At 36.9% G+C, this 21,080-nt stretch overlaps 3 protein-coding genes and 1 long non-coding RNA gene across 4 annotated transcripts; all 4 read left to right on the top strand.

The window, feature by feature from the left end:
- The first annotated feature begins 1,137 nt into the window (after nt 1-1,137).
- On the top strand, nt 1,138-2,387 carry LOC133872808 (uncharacterized). Its single transcript, XR_009901076.1, has 3 exons — nt 1,138-1,183; nt 1,990-2,105; nt 2,220-2,387. It is a non-coding gene; the product is annotated as an uncharacterized LOC133872808 (long non-coding RNA).
- Nucleotides 2,388-2,554: 167 nt separating this feature from the next.
- LOC133872571 (protein FAR1-RELATED SEQUENCE 4-like) lies at nt 2,555-3,478 on the top strand. Its single transcript, XM_062310131.1, has 2 exons — nt 2,555-2,911; nt 3,134-3,478. Exons 1-2 carry the CDS (start codon nt 2,555-2,557, stop codon nt 3,476-3,478), a joined length of 702 nt encoding a protein of 233 aa, XP_062166115.1.
- Nucleotides 3,479-3,490: 12 nt separating this feature from the next.
- LOC133872570 (protein FAR1-RELATED SEQUENCE 9-like) lies at nt 3,491-4,800 on the top strand. The gene is made up of 3 exons (XM_062310130.1): nt 3,491-4,411; nt 4,521-4,634; nt 4,741-4,800. The coding sequence occupies exons 1-3, from the start codon at nt 3,491-3,493 to the stop codon at nt 4,798-4,800; spliced, it is 1,095 nt and encodes a 364-aa protein (XP_062166114.1).
- A 14,172-nt stretch (nt 4,801-18,972) lies between these two features.
- LOC133872569 (uncharacterized) lies at nt 18,973-20,850 on the top strand. The gene has a single exon (XM_062310129.1). The coding sequence runs from the start codon at nt 18,973-18,975 to the stop codon at nt 20,848-20,850; it is 1,878 nt and encodes a 625-aa protein (XP_062166113.1).
- The last annotated feature ends 230 nt before the right edge of the window (nt 20,851-21,080 follow it).

Below are 21,080 nucleotides of genomic sequence, written 5' to 3'. Positions count from 1 at the left end.
CTCTTTGTGAGGTTTAAGGGTTTAACCGTTTAAGGTCGATCGAACGCGGGCCTTAGGTCAAGTGATAGACTACAAAGCTAGCCCGAATTAAGTTTGTCGAATGTCAAGGCTTTGGTAGCAAAATGATACAAATTACAAAGCCTTCTATTTTTCTTCTCCTTCTTCCTTTTACCCTCCTTTTTTTTTTTTTTTTTTTTTTTTTTTTAGAGAAGTTACAAAGCCAACTTCTGATGAGAAATGCTATACAGTAGACCTTTGTCCGTCTTTCATCAGTCCCTTTCCAGCGTGGCCCTGACAAAATTTAATGAAGGAGAAAAGTTGATAATTTGGGTACGAAGACTCGAGCTACTGACTGAATCAGCATTTCAGTTTCCCCCCAAATTTTCTCCCCCCAAATTTTCTCCCCTTTCTCCTTCCCCATTTTCCGGCGATCTCCGTGGTTCCGGGTGCCCCCATTTTCCAGGCGTGCCACCTAGCTTTTCCGGTGAGCTCTAGCTTTTCCGGCAGAGGCGTGCCCACGACCAGTGCCCACGACCGGCGCCCACGACCAGCGCCCACGGCCGGTCAGCTGCAGAGGCGTGCCCACGACCGGCGTCCACGACCGAGCGTCCACGACCGAGCTCCTCTCTCTGACCCAGCAGGCCCACAACCGGCGTCCACGACCGAGCTCCCGGTACCCACGACCAGTGCCCACGGCCGGTCAGCTGCAGAGGCGTGCCCACACGACCGGCGTCCACCGAGCTCCCGGTACCCACGACCAGTGCCCACGGCCGGTCAGCTGCAGAGGACCGGCGTCCACGAACGAGCTCCTATCTCTGACCCAGCAGGCCCACGACCGGCGTCCACGACCGAGCTCCCGGTACCCACGACCAGTGCCCACGGCCGGTCAGCTGCAGAGGCGTGCCCACGACCGGCGCCCACGGCCGGTCAGCTGCAGAGGCGTGCCCACGACCGGCGTCCACGAACGAGCTCCTCTCTCTGACCCAGCAGGCCCACGACCGAGCTCCTCTCTCTGACCCAGCGCCCACGGCCGGTCAGCTGCAGAGGCGTGCCCCCATTTTCCGGCCAATCTCCTCCATTTCCAGCAGAGGCGTGCCCCCATTTTTCCGGCCGATCTCCTCCATTTTCCGGCGGCGACCGAGCTCCCCGCCCCCGTCTCCACCACTGACCAAGCTCTTCAGAGGTAAAACAACCTCTCCTCTCTGTTACTATTTCCTCCTCAATTTTTTTTCTTGAGCTTTGAGCTTGTATTTTGACATTCTAACCTCTAGTGAAATGTCCAAACAAATCAACAAGGTTTATTGTAAACACAAAAAATTAGGAATATGATCCTCTCCTTGCCGGAGTAACTTGTTAAGCAATTACCAGAAAAGAGGCATGTAAAGATATATCCAACTATCATTTTGTGTTGGACGCATATCCCACACCCATGATCATGTTATGTTATGTCGAACACGGACATTCCGCTTTTAGAATGTCCATGAGATATCATACCACAACAAAGAACATATATCTTTGGATAAAATATGGCCAATCCAGGAATGATTTTGGAAAGTTTACACCGCAAACTATTATTGAGGCCCTCTTTGTGCTTGATAGGATAAAACATCTGATTTTTGTATTCCTCTCTAAAACATTATTTGTAAATATTCCAGTTTATGAGAAATTCAATCATTTGACACTAGAACATAAACCACAGATGAGGCACTGCACAATGTAGATATTGCAAATCACATGTGCACATCTTCTATATGCGTACGCATGAATGTGGACACACACACACACAGCTAATTACATGGATAGATATAATAGAAAATAAATGATATAATTGGAAAGAGCTTAAAACCTATCAGCAAGCTCCAATAGATACATGGACATATAGATAGGCATAACATGCAGTCATATAGATAGGCATAACATGCAGTCATGATTCCCCCATTTTTTTTTTTTAAGCTTTAATTCATATGGTTTTTTTTTTATTCCCTACAGAAACTTTTAGATGGACTTATCACAACTGCCCTTGATTTCACATTGCGAAAATGAATGTTCGTTGACACATGAACAAGTTGAAGATATTGTTCCCATTGAAATAGACCCTCAAAATGGTATGTTGGTTGTTTCATGCTTACCTTTAATTTTTATAACATATCTCTAATTTATAATTGATTTTTTTACACTTTGTTTCATTTGTTTTGATACGGATGGAAATGAAACTGTAGCTAATGAACAGTTGAAAGATGATAGTTTGGTCAATTGTCGTTCGAAGCACAAGCTTATAGATGAAGAAAAAAATGTTAAGGAACCTAAGGAGGGTATGTTATTTGGCTCCACAGAGGAACTTCTTGAATATTATAGAAATTATGCGAAGCAAGAGGGTTTTGGTGTGGTGCAGAAGAAGAAGAAAAAGTATGAAAATGGAGATGTACATTACATCACTTTGGCATGTGCTCGTCAAGGCAACGCATCATCCAGCTCAAGCAATAGCCTTTCCAAGCCAATGAAAACAAGCAAAACGGGGTGTAGGGCTACTGTGAGTGCAACATTAGTGGATACAATGTGGTATGTGACTAATGTAAATCTAGGGCATAATCACGATTTAAGCCCGGGCAAAGCGAGATATATTAGATGTCACAAGAAGTTGGATCTTGCTACAAAGAGAAAGCTTGATATAGATGATAGAGCTGGAATTCGAACAAATAAGATCTATAACTCGCTAGCCGTTGAAGCTGGGGGATACGAGAATCTCACATTTGGAGAGAAAGAATGTCGCAATTATATTGCGAACTCAAGACGTCTTCGCCTTGGCACAGGAGGTGCTACAGCACTTCGTGACTACTTCGATAGAATGCAAAAAGTGGATAGTGATTTCTACTTTGAAATGGATGTGGATGATGAGTTTAGGCTAAAAAATGTGTTTTGGGCTGATGCACGAAGTAGGGCATCGTATGAAGATTTTGGTGATGTAGTTACATTTGACACCACATACTTGACCAACAAGTACGAAATGCCATTTGCCCCTTTTGTGGGAGTGAATCATCACGGGCAATCAATTCTTTTTGGAGCAGCGTTAATTTCAAGTGAAGATACAGCGACATTTGTTTGGTTGTTTGAGGCATGGTTGAAATGTATGAAGGGCCGTGCGCCAAGGGCAATTATAACAGATCAAGACAGAGCTATGAAAAATGCAATTAAAAAGGTTTTTCCATATGCCCGACATAGGTTTTGTTTATGGCACATACTAAAAAAACTTCCAGAAAAGTTTGGATCAAATTCACAGTACAAAGCCATTAAGAGTGCCATACGAAGTTGTGTGTATAATTCTCAAACATGTGATGAGTTTGATGCTAAATGGCAGAGTGTACTTGAGTGTTATAATCTGGAGGAGAATGCATGGCTGCAAGATTTATACAGTGAACGGAGTTTCTGGGTACCAGCATATTTGAATAGTATATTTTGGGCTGGCATGACTACCACGTAGCGTAGTGAGAGTATGAATGCATTTTTTGATGGTTATGTGAAATCGTCTACCTCATTGAAAGAATTTGTGGATCAATATGATAACGCTTTGCGTAGGAAGGTTGAGGTTGAGAATGTCGCTGATTTCGATTCTTTTCATACCACGATTTCATGTGTAAGCAGGTATCCCTTTGAGAAGCAATTTCAAAAAATGTACACACATGCAAAGTTCAAAGAAGTTCAAAAGGAGATTTCAGAGATTATGTATTGTGGTTGCTCTTGTTTAGAAAGTGAAGGTGGAATTAATACCTACCAGGTGATTGAAAAGGTAGAAATTAGTGATTCCTACATTAAGAAAGTATGCTTCACTGTTTACTATAATGGAGTTTCATGTGACGTGAATTGTAGTTGTCATTTGTTTGAAGCAAGAGGAATTTTGTGCAGACATGCCATGTCTGTACTGACTATATGTGAAGATGTGAAATTGTTGCCCGATAAATACTTTCTAAACCGATGGAGGAAGGATTTGGAGCGGCCATATAAATTAATCAAAAGTAGTTATGATCCTTTGAGTGGCAACCCTACTGCAGATCGATATGCTGAACTGAGCAAAAATATGTTGAAGTTAGCCGCAATCGTAGCACCAAACGTGGACCATTGCACGGAAGTGCAAAATTATGTTGATATGTTAACTAATAAATTTAGTGGTCCAAGATGTGAACAAAGTCCATCTTCCCAATCACTTCCAAGTGCAAAATTGCTCCCAAGTGCGTCTATGACTATGACTGGTGATGGAGTAGAGGTGTGTAGTCCTCTCGTGGCTCATACTAAAGGGAGAAAACCATCGAACAGAAAGGTGTCCGCAGTTGAAAAAGCGGTCAAAAAGTCTGCTGCATCAAACAAGAGTGCCACAAATCCCAATCAGCAGAGGAAACAACAGAGGAAAAAAAAACAGGTATGCAAATATTTGAAAGCCGATGGTTACCAATTATGTCCACATATTTGATTTGTAATTTTAATATTATATGTAACATGTTATTCATATGGTTTTTTATTTATTGAAGCCATGCCAAAGATCACTAGTAGATGAACTAGACACAAGTGAAGATCCGTTCACTTTTGTAACTGATGTTCCGCATGACCAAGTAATTGGAACTCATAGTAGTGTTGTTACACAGGTATGGAAAGAGAAAAATATATATATGTTTGTAGATATGTTGATTCGTATATGTTGACGAATAATTTTATTTCATATATATTAATCGTACGAAGATTTTGTTTCAGACTTTTGGGAATACACAGCCATCATGTCCTGTTGAAGGAGATTTTATATACTTGTCGTAGGTATTTGTAGATATGTCTAAATGTGTGGTATGCCCTCGCCTTACATGAAATTATAATTTTTATTTCCCTTTCCTTCCACAGTTTCTTTCCAATGATACATTTTTGTGTTGCGCTGTCTACAGATCAAGGATCTCAAGGGAATTTTGTTTGATCTTCTTGTTCCAGGCATGATGGTCAATGCTCGTGTACAATCAATTCTTGAAAAATGACGTTATGTTATCATTCCTTACATATTTGCAGTAAAGATTTTGATTTGGTTCAATTTGGATCCAATTTTGTGTATATTACTGAATTTGGACACAAAAGATAGATGATAACATTGTGCTTTGAGGTTGGAATCTTGCAATTTACTGTGATTTGAATCTAAATTAAGAACATTGTGATTTACAGATAGGAATTCAAATCTTGCAATTTCTTTTTTTTTTGATCGGGGTATCCCAGGGTGTCCATTGTGCTTTGAGGTTGGAATCTTGCAAATCTAATGCCTGCTTCTCTTCTTAGTATTTATTGAAAACAAAAAGGAGAACTTTCTTCTCCCTAATGTATAGCACGCACGCACGCACAATCCTTCATGACTAGTTATTATTGTAATTTGCATTCCTACAATGCTGGAAGTGGACAACACGGATACCTGCTCTACACTAGGCCCTTGCCCATTTGCTTTAGCAAAGCTTTTCACATTAATGAAAAGAAAGGATAAAAAGAAAATGTAAATAAGCTCCATAAACAACCTGAGGGGAAAAAACATGAGCAAAACAAGGGAGACAAAACTCTTGCGGCTGGATGATAATGGGGGGGAAAAAAAAAATGAAGGTTATCCTGTCAAAATGTGAGGAAAAAAATAATGGGGGGGTAAAAAACTATTTTGTTCATATTCCCATGAACATTCAAGCAATCACCATATTACATTCAACCAATCACCATCTACCAAAGCAAAATGACATGATTTATGCAAAATCCACCATCCAACCAAAAGTTTAATGAAATAAGCTGTCATATTACATTCAACCAATCACAAAATAACATTCCTCTTCTACAATAAAAACCAAGTGACCACATTACAATCCAACATACAACAGTACATCCCAACTTGGTACATACTTCTCATTTTCTTTTAATTTAACATCAAGTAAGTACCTCGAGATCCACCATAGCCACTAAGGCAAAAAACTAAAAGCAAAATGACCACTACTACTATAACCCGAAACATCCAAAACATCGTCCCATTAGTGCGACGCACCTCCAGCTCCCGTCGAAGTCTAACATATTCATCATTATATTTTTTTTCAATCAGCTTCTCAAGTTTAACATATTCATCTTTATATTTTTTTTCAATTAACTTCTCAAGTTTAACATACTGATCATTACATTTTTTTTCAATTAGCTTCTCAAGAGCTTCATATTGATCATTATCTTTTATTTCAATTAGCTTCTCAAGTCTATCACTATCTGTCTTTCTTCTATCGTCTAGGACTTTCAGGCGTTCCATTATCTTCGTCTCATACGTAGTCATTTCATTATTAGCCCATGCAAAAAAATCACAATCACCCGTTCTCTGCATAACAAAGAAAGTAAATTAATGTCATCACAATGCCATCACCTACTACCAATTAAACAAAGCATAACACAATATTAATTTCAAAAATTACCTTATAATTTTCACAGCCATACCATTTTCTGGCGGTATTGGTATCAGTCCAAGAATACCTGACACGTGCAGGCACTCCACAATAACATAACGGACGTGCACTTGACGCACTTGACGCACTTGACGCACCACTATTTACCGACATTTTGTTATACCTATGCAAAAGACCCAAATAAAACCTTAGAAAATATCATTCAACCAACCAACCAATCTAAGCATGCGAGCATGTCAAACAATCACCAGTCAAAAGAATATCAAAATAAAAAATAAACAAACCCCAAATGAATAACAGAATATCACTAAATATCATAATAAAGAAGAAAAGTAAATAGTAGCATCTTTACATTTTTTTTTTCTTTAAAATGTACCCTGTAAGCATTATAACAATCTATTGCCAAATGTACAAGCAATAATGCATGAAGTGCATGGCTCACAAAGACACACATAGATTTGATAACGACACAGCTGTTTGCTAATTCACAACATTAGAGGGCTGAATTTCTACAAATATAATCCAAAAATAAGAATATGTTATTACAAATATAATAAACCTTAATTTGATCATTCAACAACAATAAACCTTAATGCTGTGCTTGGTTACCAATAAAAGGTTTTTTCAAAGACAGACTATCGTCAACAAAAAAGAGAAGAAAACTCACTCCACAAAATGATCTAAGTGATGAGGAAGGTCTAAGTCTTCAAAGGAAACATGATATCCCTCATGCAAGAGCCAAATTTGCATGAAATCATAAATAGAGAAAAATGTTTTAGTCCCCTGTCACCATTAACAAGAACAAAGCAAAAGAACACAGAATCAGAGCCTGTGAGGGCTCAGTTATAAGTCTAAGAAGGCTAAGGATCTACCAAATTCACCAGATCAAACATGCAAGGAAGGGAGAACAGGCAAAACAAGCAGAAGGCTAAGATCAAACAACAAGTGGAACCCAAATCAAAGAAAATGACCAGAAAGGCAATTTTCACTAGAACCCAAAACGGTTATAAAATATTTCATCAATTAAGCTCAAATTCGCATAGGAAAGCATCTAAGCGGCCACAGAAGGAACAGAGAAAACAAACAGAACCAGAACTAGCGAACTAAAACAAGAACAGCCAAATTCCTTACTGGGTTTTGCAATTGATCAAGAACCCACATGGAGCCCCTTGAGAATTCCAAAGATTGCTTCTCCAACCCCTCTCTCTCTCTCTCTCTGCACACAGGAGGGCCGTTGTTGCGGGTTTCTTCCTGGGTTTCCTCTGTTTCTATCCCACAGAGAAATTCACAATTTCCCTTGATTAAAGTTCCTCTCTTTGTAAGGACTTGTACCATAACAACAAGGCCAGGAAAAAAAAACATAGAGAACAAGAATTTCAACTAATCAAGCACAAAACCCTAAGAGAAAGCAATACTTGACAGTAAACGCATACAAAAACCCAAAGCCAGATTCAGACCCAACCAGTCCAGAGATTGAGAAGTGCCACCTGAGATTTTGTCGGAGAGAGAGAGGGAGACTGACTGGAGATCGGCGGTGCTCGTGGTCCGCTCTGGCGCTCCTCGTCGGACCAGGTCGGAGATCGAGATCCGCGGTGCTCGTGGGCGATGCTCTGTGCTGGGTTCGAGAGAGAGAGCTGGGACGGGACGGCCGGTCTGCTGGGTTCGAGAGAGAGAGCTGGGACGGGACGGCCGGTCCGCTGGGTTCGAGAGAGAGAGCTGGGACGGGACGGCCGGTCTGTGCTGGGTTCGAGAGTGAGAGCTGGGACGGCCGGTCTGGGAAACGTCGGAGATCCGGTGGCGGTCAGTGGGAGAGCTGGGAGTCGATCTGGGCGCCGATCGGTGGGCCGGGGAGCTGGAACGGGCGGTCTATTCTAGGTTCGAGAGTGCGAGCTGGGACGGCCGGTCTGGGCAACCTCGGAGATCCGGTGCCGGTCTGTGAGAGGTCGAAAGGGCGTCGGATTTCTAGTCGAAATGGGGGGGAAGGCGTCGGCGTTGGCAAGGCCGTGATTTTGGTGGGAAAGAAAATGGGGGGGGAAATAGTTTTTGTTCTCGACGACCAGTGATATTGGTTTTCAAATTTTGTGATTTTGGTTTCAAATTTTTTTTAATAAAATAGGACTGCCACGCTGGAAAGGGGCTGATGAAAGACGGACAAAAGTCTACTGTATAGCATTTCTCACTTCTGATAGATGAGATGCCTACACAAGAGGAGAAGGAGGATTCGAACAAATGATATTTGCTTCATGAGGCGTAATTTTCAGCTGATTAAGCTACTCTTTGAAGACTATATAAATACTAGTTATTTATTCAATTCTTGTCCAATTTTCATTTAACCTTTTTTTTCAAACCAATTATTGAATTTATTTTCCTACATGAAAGCCCTACATATCTAATGAATAATTTAAAATAAAGAAATAAATAAAATGTTCTAGTTGGATAAGAGTTAGAAAAACAGCATTTCTCAAATATATATATATATATATATATATAATTTTCCTCAAATCCAGAAATCCCTATCATTCTTATTGAAAGGACGTTTTAGTTGTGAGAGTGAGAGTGAGAGAATATGATGCCAAAGATATTGCTCAAATGTTGATCCCATATAAAATATAAATACAAAAATTAAACTTAAAATAAGATGGCCAAGCCACCCCCTATTTGGTCACCACCCACTAATTCTTCTTGTTATTTTTAGTGTTGTTTCTTTCTTTTTTAATTTTTCTAATTATAATTTTTATTTTTTATTATATGGGATAGTTGTGACTTGTCACAACACGATTAGTGTTGGCATAGACGATTTCCATTAAAAATTTGGACAAAAGTTGGGTGCATGGACTTATTTGTATTTTTGGCTTACTACATAAAGTTTTTAACCCCTTTTTATACCACAATGAGCTAATTATACGTCTCACTCCATGTGAGAAGGGGAGTATATAACAAGTGTGTAACTAGTGTTTTTTTAGCATTTGAGCTACCCCTTGAAGACTATATAAATACTAGTTATTTATTCAATTCTTGTCCAATTTTCATTTAACCTTTTTTCCAAACCAATTATTGAATTTGTTTTCCTACATGGAAACCCTACATATCTAATGAATAATTTAAAACAAATAAAATGTTCGAGTTGAATAAGAGTTGGACAAGAGTTAGAAAAATAGCATTTCTCAAATATATATATATATATATATATATACACACACACACACACATATATCTTCTTCAAATCCAGAATTCCTTATCATTCTTATTGAAAGGACGATTTAGTTGTGAGAGTGCGAGTGAGAGTGAGAGAATATGATGCCCGAAGATATTGCTCAATTGTTGATTCTATATAAAATATAAATAAAAAAAGAACGAAACAAAAATTTAACTTAAAATATGATGGCCAAGCCACCCCCTATTTGGTCGGCCACCCACTAATTCTTCTTGTTATTTTTAGTGTTGTTTCTTTCTTTTTTAAGTTTTCTAATTATAATTTTTATTTTTTATTTTTTATTAAATGGGATAACTGTGACCTATCACAACACGATTAGTGTTGGCATAGACGATTTCCATTAAAAATTTGGACAAAAGTTGGGTGCATGGACTTATTTGTATTTTTGGCTTACTACATAAGGTTTTTAACCTTTTTTTATACCACAATGAGCTAATTACAATTGAGGGTGTTAGAAACACACTAGTTACACACCCCCTCTCACATGGGATGGGGCTCACCACACGCCCCACCCCATGTGAGAAGGGGAGTATGTAACCAATGTGTAACTAGTGTTTTTTTAGCATTATCCATTACAATTATGGTAAATCGCATTGACTTATTTTGCATTTATCCATTTTTTTTTTATATCGATATTCATCATAGTTGTCCGTATATTTTCTAGCCTACCTCACACATCATATTTTTCCTCTAAATAGACCATATAATATAACTGTATCATCTAGTCGTTTAATAAAAAGGTATTTATATCATCCTCTTTCTGGTGATAGACATACGCTTCTAAAGTGAACCAACCTAAATTCTTGTGTTATCTTTATTTTTGTTTGCTTCCCCTTCTCTCACATATCTTATTTATTTTATTATTTTAAAATTAACTAAGTTATATTTATTAACCACTCATTTTTTATGATTTATATATGATGTTAGAACAGCACTTACTTGCATACGAATATTTTAATATCTTTTTGTACGTTATAAGCTGCATTTAAGCAAAATATAAAATGATGAGGCACAAAAAAAAAAAAAAAAAAAACACTAAACAACTGGTCACTTTGCCTAACATCCGGTGGAGTGCCAAAGCCCATCACTCATCTCTCATAAGATTAGCCCATTTGGCATGTGAATAGAGCCACCTAAAACTCAATCAAGTACATTTGGCCCGACGATTTTGTAGTCTAAACCTGTATTTTTATACAAAATCGTTCAAACTTGAAAGCGTCATGTTTGGTAGAGACAGAGTTAAAACCTCTAATGGGCAAGAGTCGGTAACCAAAAAAAAATTGTTAATAGGAATTAGTAGGTTAAATTTTTATTTTTTATTTTATAATTTTTATTTTTTACCTAATTTTTCTTTTTTGGACTTGAGGGGGGGGGGGGGGGGGGGGGGGGGCATGACGTATATTGGTCACCCCTAAATCCGTCCATGATGTTTGGTAGTTTAAAATAGGCAAGAAAGTAGATTTAAGTGCGATTTTTAGAAGTGTGTTTACCAATGCATTTTTAAAAAATGTGTTTTGAAGTTATTTTTTTTAACCATAAGTTTTAAAACCATTAAACCAAACGGACACTTAAAAATTAACAAGCTTAACTTTTATTTTTATTTTAGAAATTCAGAGGCTTATCTTGGTTATTAATTATAATTTTAGTGCACTAGGTAGCTTAATTTATTAGGTCGCATGCACATTAGTTCCTCCACTTATGGAGAGCCCTGCCTAGAGGCCTATCTGAGGGACGGAGGGAGGGAGGGGGGGGGGCTGGCAGGGGCCATGGCCCCCCCCCCAAATTTCCTAAAAAAAAATATTTAAAGGTGAGAAAAAAAATAATCTAAAAAATTAAAAAATTTAAGGTAAAAAAGAAAATTTAGCTTACTTGGCCCTACCCAAAAAAAAATTTCGGCCCTTGGCCCCTGCCCATAAGAACTTCTGGCTCCGTCCCTGCCTATCTCGTTGAGAAATAAACTGGTTGTTATTAGGTCAAATTTGGATCAAATCAATTTCATTCCACTGATTCAATCCATAGATATTTTTTTAATTAATTAATATGATCAAAAACAAGTGAACTTCTCTACCACTTTGCCTAGCTAGTTGAAGCTCCAAAATGTTGATACTATATTGCATTGGATTATTGGATTATTATATCTTTTCAACCAGGAAAAGAGTGATCGAGTGATGTATATAGACAATGGAAACCGACAGAAATAATCATTTCAGTAGTCAACAACTAGGTACCCATTGAATTTATACCCCTTAATTTACGGAATCGGGCCGTCTTCATTTTATTTATTTCAAATGAAATGGGGAGCAGCCGGTTCACGACTAGGATCTATTTAAACAAAATCTAAGGTTATAAAATGGCCACGTCATTTAAAAGGCAATCCGAGAAGTTAACGGCGACTCAAACTTAACACCCACGTTGATCGTCAAAATCCTTCTCCCATCCAAACCAAAATCCCATTCTTCCATCCTTACCCCTGCAAGGCTGCAAGCTTGCTCGCCGGCTGCACTCTCAGCTTTATCCATCTCCATTCCATACCCCTGCAACTCAAATCCCTTCTCCCATCCAAACCCAAATCTCTTCTCCCATACAAACTCAAAAACGGATTGCTTCATGTTTGGGTACCGGGAAAACGCCGGATTTCCGACTCCCAATGCCTTCGCCGGCGCCGTCGTCCTCCCCAACGGTGGTTAGCCCACCGCCTGTCTTCCTCAGGTTCTCTCATCTCTCTCTGTCTCTCTCTGGGCCTCTCCCTCTGATCTCCTTCTCTCGTTTGCTCAGATGAAGAGGAAAGGAAGAGAACGAAAAAGAAGGAAAAGGCAAGGGAGAAAGAAGAAAAAGTAGGTCTGTGCCACGGTGGTTGGTACAGGCTCGGTCAATTGCTGGAGAGGTAACGATCCATTTCAACTGCCATCTGGGTCCGATGGGTTTGTGTCAATCTCATCTGGGTTTGGATTCTCTTGTGGTATTTTGGCGAACAGTGGGCAGGTTCGGTGTTGGGGATTAAGAAACGACAGAGAAGTCACAAAACTACCTCTTGCTAACAACTATACAAATCTCAAAGCAACACAGCAGTAGACATCTAACCTACATCAAACCAAAAAAAAAGTAGGAAAAATTGACTACATCAAACCAGGAAGAAGTAGTAGCAGATGACTATCAAAATAACAGCAAAAACGGCAATCAAGCAAGCCCCAGAAAGCTCCACATTCGAGCAGCAAACTAGACCCGAAGACAACCCAAATACCAACAGAAAACCAACCCCAACCTTCTCAAAAAACTACATCCAACAAACCAGAGCTAAAGAAACAACTCTGCATTAGCATTAGAACAGCACCAGCAACTCTATAGACCCAGAGCTAAAGAAACAACTCTACAAAGTGCAAATACCTGCTTCCACTTGTTCATCCAGTTTAACATGTTTGTTCTACCCAGTTCTAAAAATTCCAGAAATCATACAGTTTAGCACGTTTGGGAATCCTCGGTAGTGATTTCAAGAATGACAAGTCTGAGATCTTCATCGAGGAGAGGGGGACTTTTTTTTCTTTTTTCTTTTTTCCTTTCTGAGCTCGTAATGTGAAGTTAGTCTAACGTTAAGAACTTAACTGGCGTTAACTTTTTCATCTTTCAGTCTGATAACGTGGCACCTTTCTGGCCTTGGATTTATTTAACTGGCCGTGAACCGGCCCTTCTCCAGTAAAATAATACTACTTTAATTGGGTCCAGTTTAATAACCCCCTCTCACTCTCCCTTTCCTTATTTTCACATCTCTAAAAAAAAAATATGAACTTCAAAATATTCTTAACATTTTATACTTTTTGTATTACATCAATTTTTTTTATTATTTAAATAAAAAAAACTCACTATAATATAAAATTTTTACACTTTTCCATATAAGTTTTTTTACTTTATATCACATCAGCCACTTTTTACTTTCATCCAACAAAAAAAATTTCCCCACAAAGAAAGGGAAGGGAAGGGAATTTACTAAACAGGCCGGTTCTTTTCACAAGAAATAGAAGTAGTCAACTAATTAATCAACCTATTTAATTACTATCATTGTTGAATTTAGTTTTTGCTTTTAAGTTAAATATTTAATATGATGGTTTAAATATCAGAGTTATCTCCGACCGTCAGTCTCTATTATAGATATTAATTCGGTCATTTCCCTTTTATTTTCTAAGTGTTCAAATTGATCTGTGTTCGACAACATAAACTGTTTTAATAGAATCTCTCATTCATATTTTAGACACCCAATGAGAACTTCTGTTTCGGGCCATGTTCATGACATATTTTTTCTTGGTAGAATTTTTCATAATGCATATGATCGTTGTTTTCTGGTCTGAAATGATGAATGTATACAAAACTTTTTTATGACTTGCTATGACGTCCATCATACATCACTTTTGCTCAGGTATTTTACCTCATTTCAAGTTGTACGTGTATGTATGTGAGTAGACAAATGGCTTAAAAACATGTGGGTTCGTGTGGATTTGAGGCCAGATCACTTGGCACATGCTTCCTGCAATATGGGCAGAAATTATATATATCAACCTTGAAGTTAAATTTGCTAGTTTTGGTCTGCGAGTAGTCATGATATATAGTTGGCATTAATTCCAGTTGCATGGGGTACCTGTTATAATTTATGGTTGCTGACAACTGTAAAGACGTACTTCAAGCACAATATTTTTTTGGGTGAATAACTTCAAGCACAATATTGGCAAGCGTCATTATAATTCAAGTATATATGATGGTTTTCTTTCTTTATGATCACTTCCTTGTGTGTGTGTGTTTTAAGGTTTAATTATAGTTAACACTCTTTAATTAAGCTCCTTAATTATAGTAATAAGTAATTAAAAAGTTATTAATATCATTTAATTCTTCAACATTCAATTTTTGAAATAAGTCTTAAAAAAATTGATAGTATTAAATAAGAGAGTCAAATAATGTTAAAGACATTCTTAAATAAAACTCATTTCCTAACTTTAAACATTATATTCTTGGAAATAATAAAAAGAATGAAAATACTAATAATATTCAATTAAGTTGTTGGGGGAGATTTTTTTGGTCTTTTTTTTTTTTGACATGAGATTTTTTGGATCTTATGATGAGCATTGAGCTACCAAAATTTCAACCAGAACTTAAAGGGACAACAATAAATTTTGATCTCAAGTGCCAATTAGATCATTTGTAATTTGAGTAATAATTCAATGCCACCCAAAGATACAATTTTTTACCACCTTGCCTATGTGGCAAGGTGGTCCCCCACTACTTTTTGATTTTTTTTATTTTTTAAAAATAAATTAAGGTGAGGGACCACCTTGCCACATAGGCAAGGTGGTGAAAAGTTGTATATTTAGGTGGTAGTGAATTATTACTCTTGTAATTTTGTATTCCAAAAAGTGAGAAAAATAATTTTTAAATTAAAAAAAATACTATTTAATTAAAATTATAATTTTTTTTTTAAAAAAAGCCTCACTTTGACTTATCGCCTTAGGCCTCAAAATGTATTGGGTCGGCCTGCTTCCTAGCCAAATAATGACCTGTGGCTCAGGTTGTTACAAACTTACAATCATCTCTCTATAAAGATAAATGGTAGAGTCCATTCTAGCGTCCTTCTGATATCTTTCTGAAGGACATGGATTTAATGAAATATATATATATAGGTAACTTACAAAATGCAATTTTTTAAGCAAAAAAAAATTAAATTCACGTTATTCAAAAGAACACTAGAAGAGTTCTAGCATTTATCTTCTATAAATAAAGGACTATTATAGCAAGTACGTTTCTAAGTTTTTTTTTTTTGTTTTTGTTTTTTTTTTTTTTGGTCTCATTCACACCTTTATTTGCTTCTTCTTCTCTAAGACTTTTATAATGGTCTGTTTGCCAACAGAGTTGAATTAGGATTCTTTCCTATTCTCCTCTACTTTTTTTAAAAATAAATTATATTTTATTTTATTTAATTTTTTCAAATTTTATCTCACAAAGTCAAACTTCGAAATTCGCGTAATGAATTAGAATTCAATTTTAATTTTAAAAAATTCAATTTTCAGACGCACTATTACATTTAGGCATTAGAGTATAACGTACGTGTTAAGTAGCGAAGCAAGTCACCCTTGGGTGTTTTTTATCTTACCGCAAGTCCTTTCAATTGGTTCATCCGTGTGCAGTCAATTGTACTAATTAACAGTTTGACGTCATCTATAAAGATGATTGGACGATCATTTGCAGTCTCATTATGGTCCTTTGCTCAATGAAGAGTCGATATCGTGGGACTCCTTCCAACTTGAAAAAGGCCAAGTGACCAATTCGGGCATGCACTCCTCAAATTAAAGTCCAAAACATTAAATATAAGGGGTGGGGTGGGGTGGGGTGGGGTGGGGTGAAGTATCTCCTAAATGCTTTGAAATTGTTCTTGGGTTTGCAGACTCGTACAAAAGGAAAAAAAGTTTATAAGAATATTTATATATAAATTGGGTAAAAGAAAATTTCTTCAATTCAAGTTATTAAACTTTTGTGTATATATATATATATATATATATATGTTTTTAGAACATATGATTATTACATGAATTTTAAAAATTAATTACATACTTCAAAATTGACCTCAATTTAATAGAATGAATTTGATTAATTTTTTTAAACCCAATTTAATTAAGACATGATTACAATTGTTTGTGATAAGCAAATGAGATGTATTATATAACTTCTAATCGGCTTTTCTCTCATCCTTCCACTTTTAAGGTTTATGTGTGAGATTCAAATAAGCCCTATAAATTTAATAGTAATTTAAAAAAGTGAGATAAGAAAAGAATTAAAACCAGAGAAGAAATGAATGATTTTTATAAGCAAATAGATAAATAGGTAATAAAGTAAAGAGTGCTTTTTGACGATGAGAAGGAGAATATATAGTTGTGGCCGACAGAGACATACAGTTCCTTTTAAAAATCGAAAATTCGTCCTTTCGGGAAAATCTTCTTCATTTCTCCCATATTCTTCCTTTTTCCCTTTGTCCAAATGCATGCGTGCTTCTGAATTGAGATCGCACTTGTAATTGCTTTTTGAATTTTAGAAAGTATCAGAAAAGAGATTCTGAATTGAGATCACACTTGTAATTACTTTTTGAATTTTAGAAAGGATTAGAAAAGAGATTCTGAATTGAGATTACAGAAGGCATTATAATACACGAGTGTAGTCAAATTAATACATGAGTGGGGCATGGCCTATACTGATCACCCCTAAATCCATCCCTAATGTTTGATAGTTTAAAATAGACAAAGAAATAGAATTAAGTGATTTTTTTTTTAAAAAAGTGTTTACTAAATATTTAAATGCATTTTAAAAAAATGTGTTTTAAAGTTTTTTTTTTTTTTTTTTAAAAAAATATACATTTTAAAACCACTAAATCAAACGACCTCTTAGAAATTAACAAGCTTATCTTTTATTTTATTTTAGAAATTAAGAGATTCGGCTTATCTTGGTTATTATAATTTTAGCGCATCATGACTTGTCGTTTTATAAAACAACAAAATAGGACGATTGAATTATAGAATTCTACGACATAATCACGTGGGTGCTTCAATCATCTTTTGCAGAGCGTGATGGGTGGCCAAAAGCTTCACAGGTGGTCCGCCACGTACTTAAAGGTTTGATAAGCTAACAATCAATCCTTTCCCTTTACTTTCCTTTTGGAAAGTGTGAATGTTTGGAATTTGGAAAAGGCTAGAATTACAACAGGTATATTTGTAGTACACGTATCACAGCCAATAAATTGTAGGCATCTGCAAATTATTTGTAGTACACGTATCACAGCCAATAAGAATTGCAAGAAACCTCAATCCACCTTCTACCATCAACCATGTACACCCATCGCCTTGGCAAACAACAAATAGAGGTGTTTAAATAGGAGGGGTAAAATAGTAAAAAATAAAAATAAAGTGATGATTTTATCCCTCTTAGGCGCACTCATTGTTAAGGTAAAAGACTACTCTGGTCTTGGTCGTCGTCTCTTGTCCTTTTACTTGGAAAAAATTTGCATTCCCATTGCTTTGTTAATTATGAACATCTAGTATTGGATTCCACGTGTAAATCACAAAAAGAAGACAATCACGTGCCTACTTCTACTTCAAATCATTTTTGTTCTTTGGAGTGGACTTCAATAGCCATTCCTAATGGTGTAATACCCTTAAAAAGGAGTGGGTGATCCAATCCATGTATTATAGGGCTTGTTTGATAATTTATGGAACAGAACACTGTTACGGTTCACATAATTTTTTTATCACTTTTTTATATTTTTTTATCACCAATCAACATCAAAATATTCCACTTTTTTCACTTTTTTTATCACATCAATAATTTTTTACTACTATTCAAATAAAAAAATTCACTACAATACAAAATTTTTTTTCACTTTTTTATACAAATTCTTTTTATTTTATATCATATCATTAATTTTTACTAATTTCAAAACTAACAACTCACTAGTCTGTTCTGTTTTGTACATGTCTTTACCAGACAAGCCCATAAATACAGCGATATGTATAAAGAAAAGGAGATCATCGATTGGGAAGCATTAATGGCGAATGAGAAGAGCAAGATCCTAATATTTGATTTTGGGAGAACTGAGTCCAAACATTTTAATGTTTTTTTTTTTAAAATGTGTTTTAAAGTTGTTATTTTTTTAACCATAAGTTTTGAAATCACTCGGCCAAACGGACACTTAAAAATTAACAAGCTTATCTTTTATTTTTATTTTAGAAATTAAGAGGCTTATCTTGGTTATTAATTATAATTTTAGCACAATAGCTAGCTAGTTTAATTTAATAGCTTGCATGTACATTAGTTCCCCCACTTATGGAGAGCCCTGCATGCATATAGGCCTATTTCGTTGAGAAATAAAGTAGTTGTTATTAGGTCAAATTTGGATCAAATCAATTTCATTCCACAGATTCAATTCATAGAAATTTTTTTAATTAATTAATATGATCAAACTAACTAGTGAACTTCTCAACCACTTAATTTTGAGGAAAAAAAAAAAAGACAGAGAGAAGAAAAAGCAAAAGATTCGCATTTTTAGGTAGTGGAATTTTGAAAAATCGAATCTTTTGTTTTTTCTTTTTTCTCCCTAAATTAAGTTGATTGGCCAGGCACAAAGAAATGGAATTAGAGCAATACAATATATATTAGGTGTTTTCCCTTGCTACCGCAACTCTCAAAAAGCTGCCATAAATCTTACCAACTAATTTGACCCCCCTCCTCCACACAACCAAACAGCTGCCACCCACTCACTTACCTCTCCCTTGTTTGCACGTGTAAAAGCGAGTGATGGAGATGGAACTTTTTCTAAGAGAGACCTTGAGAAAGGAAACGTTCTACCACACTATCGGCGGGGATTTGGCAGATTTGCATCCATTGAAGTTCGTAGAGAAGCTGGAAAATGACGACAAAGAGGAAGTTGTTTGTGTGGACTGCAACAAACCGGTCGTACTGGGTCTCGCTTTCAAATGCAAGGCCTGCCCATATCTCTGTCATGTATCATGCTTGGGAAAAACTATGCTCTTCGAGTCAACATTTTATTTTCATTTCGGTGGTGGGCATGATCAGTTGATGTTGACTGAAGAGCTAAAAAATGATGGCAAGGAGGGAGTTGTTTGTGTGGTGTGCAAGGAGAAAGTAGAGGAGGGTCCTAGATACAAATGCTCCGCCTCTGAATGTCACTTCCAGCTTCACAAATCATGCGCCCAGCTGCCCCGAAAAATGCACCACCCCTCGCACCCAAACCACATCCTTATTCTTCAACTGCCAAGACTATATTCCAGTGAGAGTAATTGTAATGCTTGCGATAAAAGGTGCGATAAATGCCTCTTTTACAAGTGTGAGGAGTGCGATTTTATAATTGACATCACATGTGCTACCCGCACGCAAGTTAATAATACCGACGGCTGCCGACACGGATTCGTCCCGTTCTTTAAGAAGATCCACTTCACTTGTGAAGCCTGTGGTCGGGAAGGCACGGACTTCGCCTCCTTATGTACCATCTGTCGACTCTTTATCCACTCCAGATGTGCTGAATTTCCACGCAATATGATAATTTCAAGACACGACCACAGCCTCGCTCTTATCTATAATTCCCTTCATCATCAAGTCAAGGATTTTAACAATGTATTCTGTAAATTATGTGGTGAAGAGGTGAAGACACAATATGCAACTTTCTCTTGTCAGGAATGTGATTTTGTGACACATTTGTACTGTGCAAAAGCATGTAGACGCGAGTCGCTGCCAGAGAAATCTATAGATGTTATGAAAAAGATCAACGTAGGTGAGATACAACATTTTAGCCATTCACATAATTTAATTCTTAGCCATGAGGAAATCCTGCATTATAAGTTGTGTGATGGTTGTATGCATTTTATAATCTCGGCCCCGTTCTACAACTGTACGCAATGTGACTTCTTTCTTCACACTACATGTGCTCAACTACCAAAAGAGAAGAAACACATACTTCATCAACACACGCTCGCCCTCCTCCCAGATGCACCTTATGCTGGTGGATTATTCTTTTGTGATGCTTGTGGCCGTTTTCGTCATGGCTTCACCTACAGATGTGAAACGTGCGATTTTAATATGGACGTTCAATGTTGTTCAATTCCAAAATCCCTGGAACATGAAGGTCACCAACACTCACTCTTACTTCCTGTAATTTCTCATAAAAATTGCAGTGCTTGTGATCACGAATACCAGATTGGCAACATTAGGGGGATATTTGTATGCACTACTTGTGATTTCGCCTTGGATTTTAAATGTGCAACACTTTCACTCGTAGCTAAGCATAGCTATGACAAACATCCCCTTGAACTCACCTACGCTGCTAAAGACAATTCCAAAGAACATTATTGTCTGATTTGTGAAGAAGAAATGAATCCAAAGCACTGGTTTTATTATTGTGCAACATGTGACTTTCCTGCTCATCCCCAATGCGTTCTAGGGAAATATCCATACATCAAGTTTGGAAAAACTTTCAAAGATAAACATCACCAACACCCTATCACCATTGTTCGAAAGACTGAGTGCTCGCCTCCGTGTGATGCCTGTGGCGAGACTTTCAATGGCATGGCCCTAGAATGCTGTCGATGCAAGTTGAACGTCCACTACTGGAATCCTGAGTGTTGGGAAAAATTAAATGATCAAGTGCTATGTCCGTAACATTGCATGGTCGTATGAGTAAGTTTGGTTGTAGAGTTGTTGAGTCCATTAATTATTGTGATTGCTTCAGCTATCGTCTAGTTTATCCCTTCTAAGTTTGGATCGAGTTCATTTGGGTTGGGAGTTAATCTTGAAGTCTAATTAGAACTATTATGAGTATTTATTGTGTTGAATTAGTCTTTTATTTCTATTGTCATTGTAATCTTTATTTCAAGAGTTAATAAAATCAT

Source organism: Alnus glutinosa, chromosome 7, assembly GCF_958979055.1.
Source record: "Alnus glutinosa chromosome 7, dhAlnGlut1.1, whole genome shotgun sequence".
NCBI lineage: Eukaryota > Viridiplantae > Streptophyta > Magnoliopsida > Fagales > Betulaceae > Alnus > Alnus glutinosa.
The sequence above is the reverse complement of the archived record's forward strand: the minus strand, read 5'-3'. Positions and strand labels throughout refer to the sequence as shown.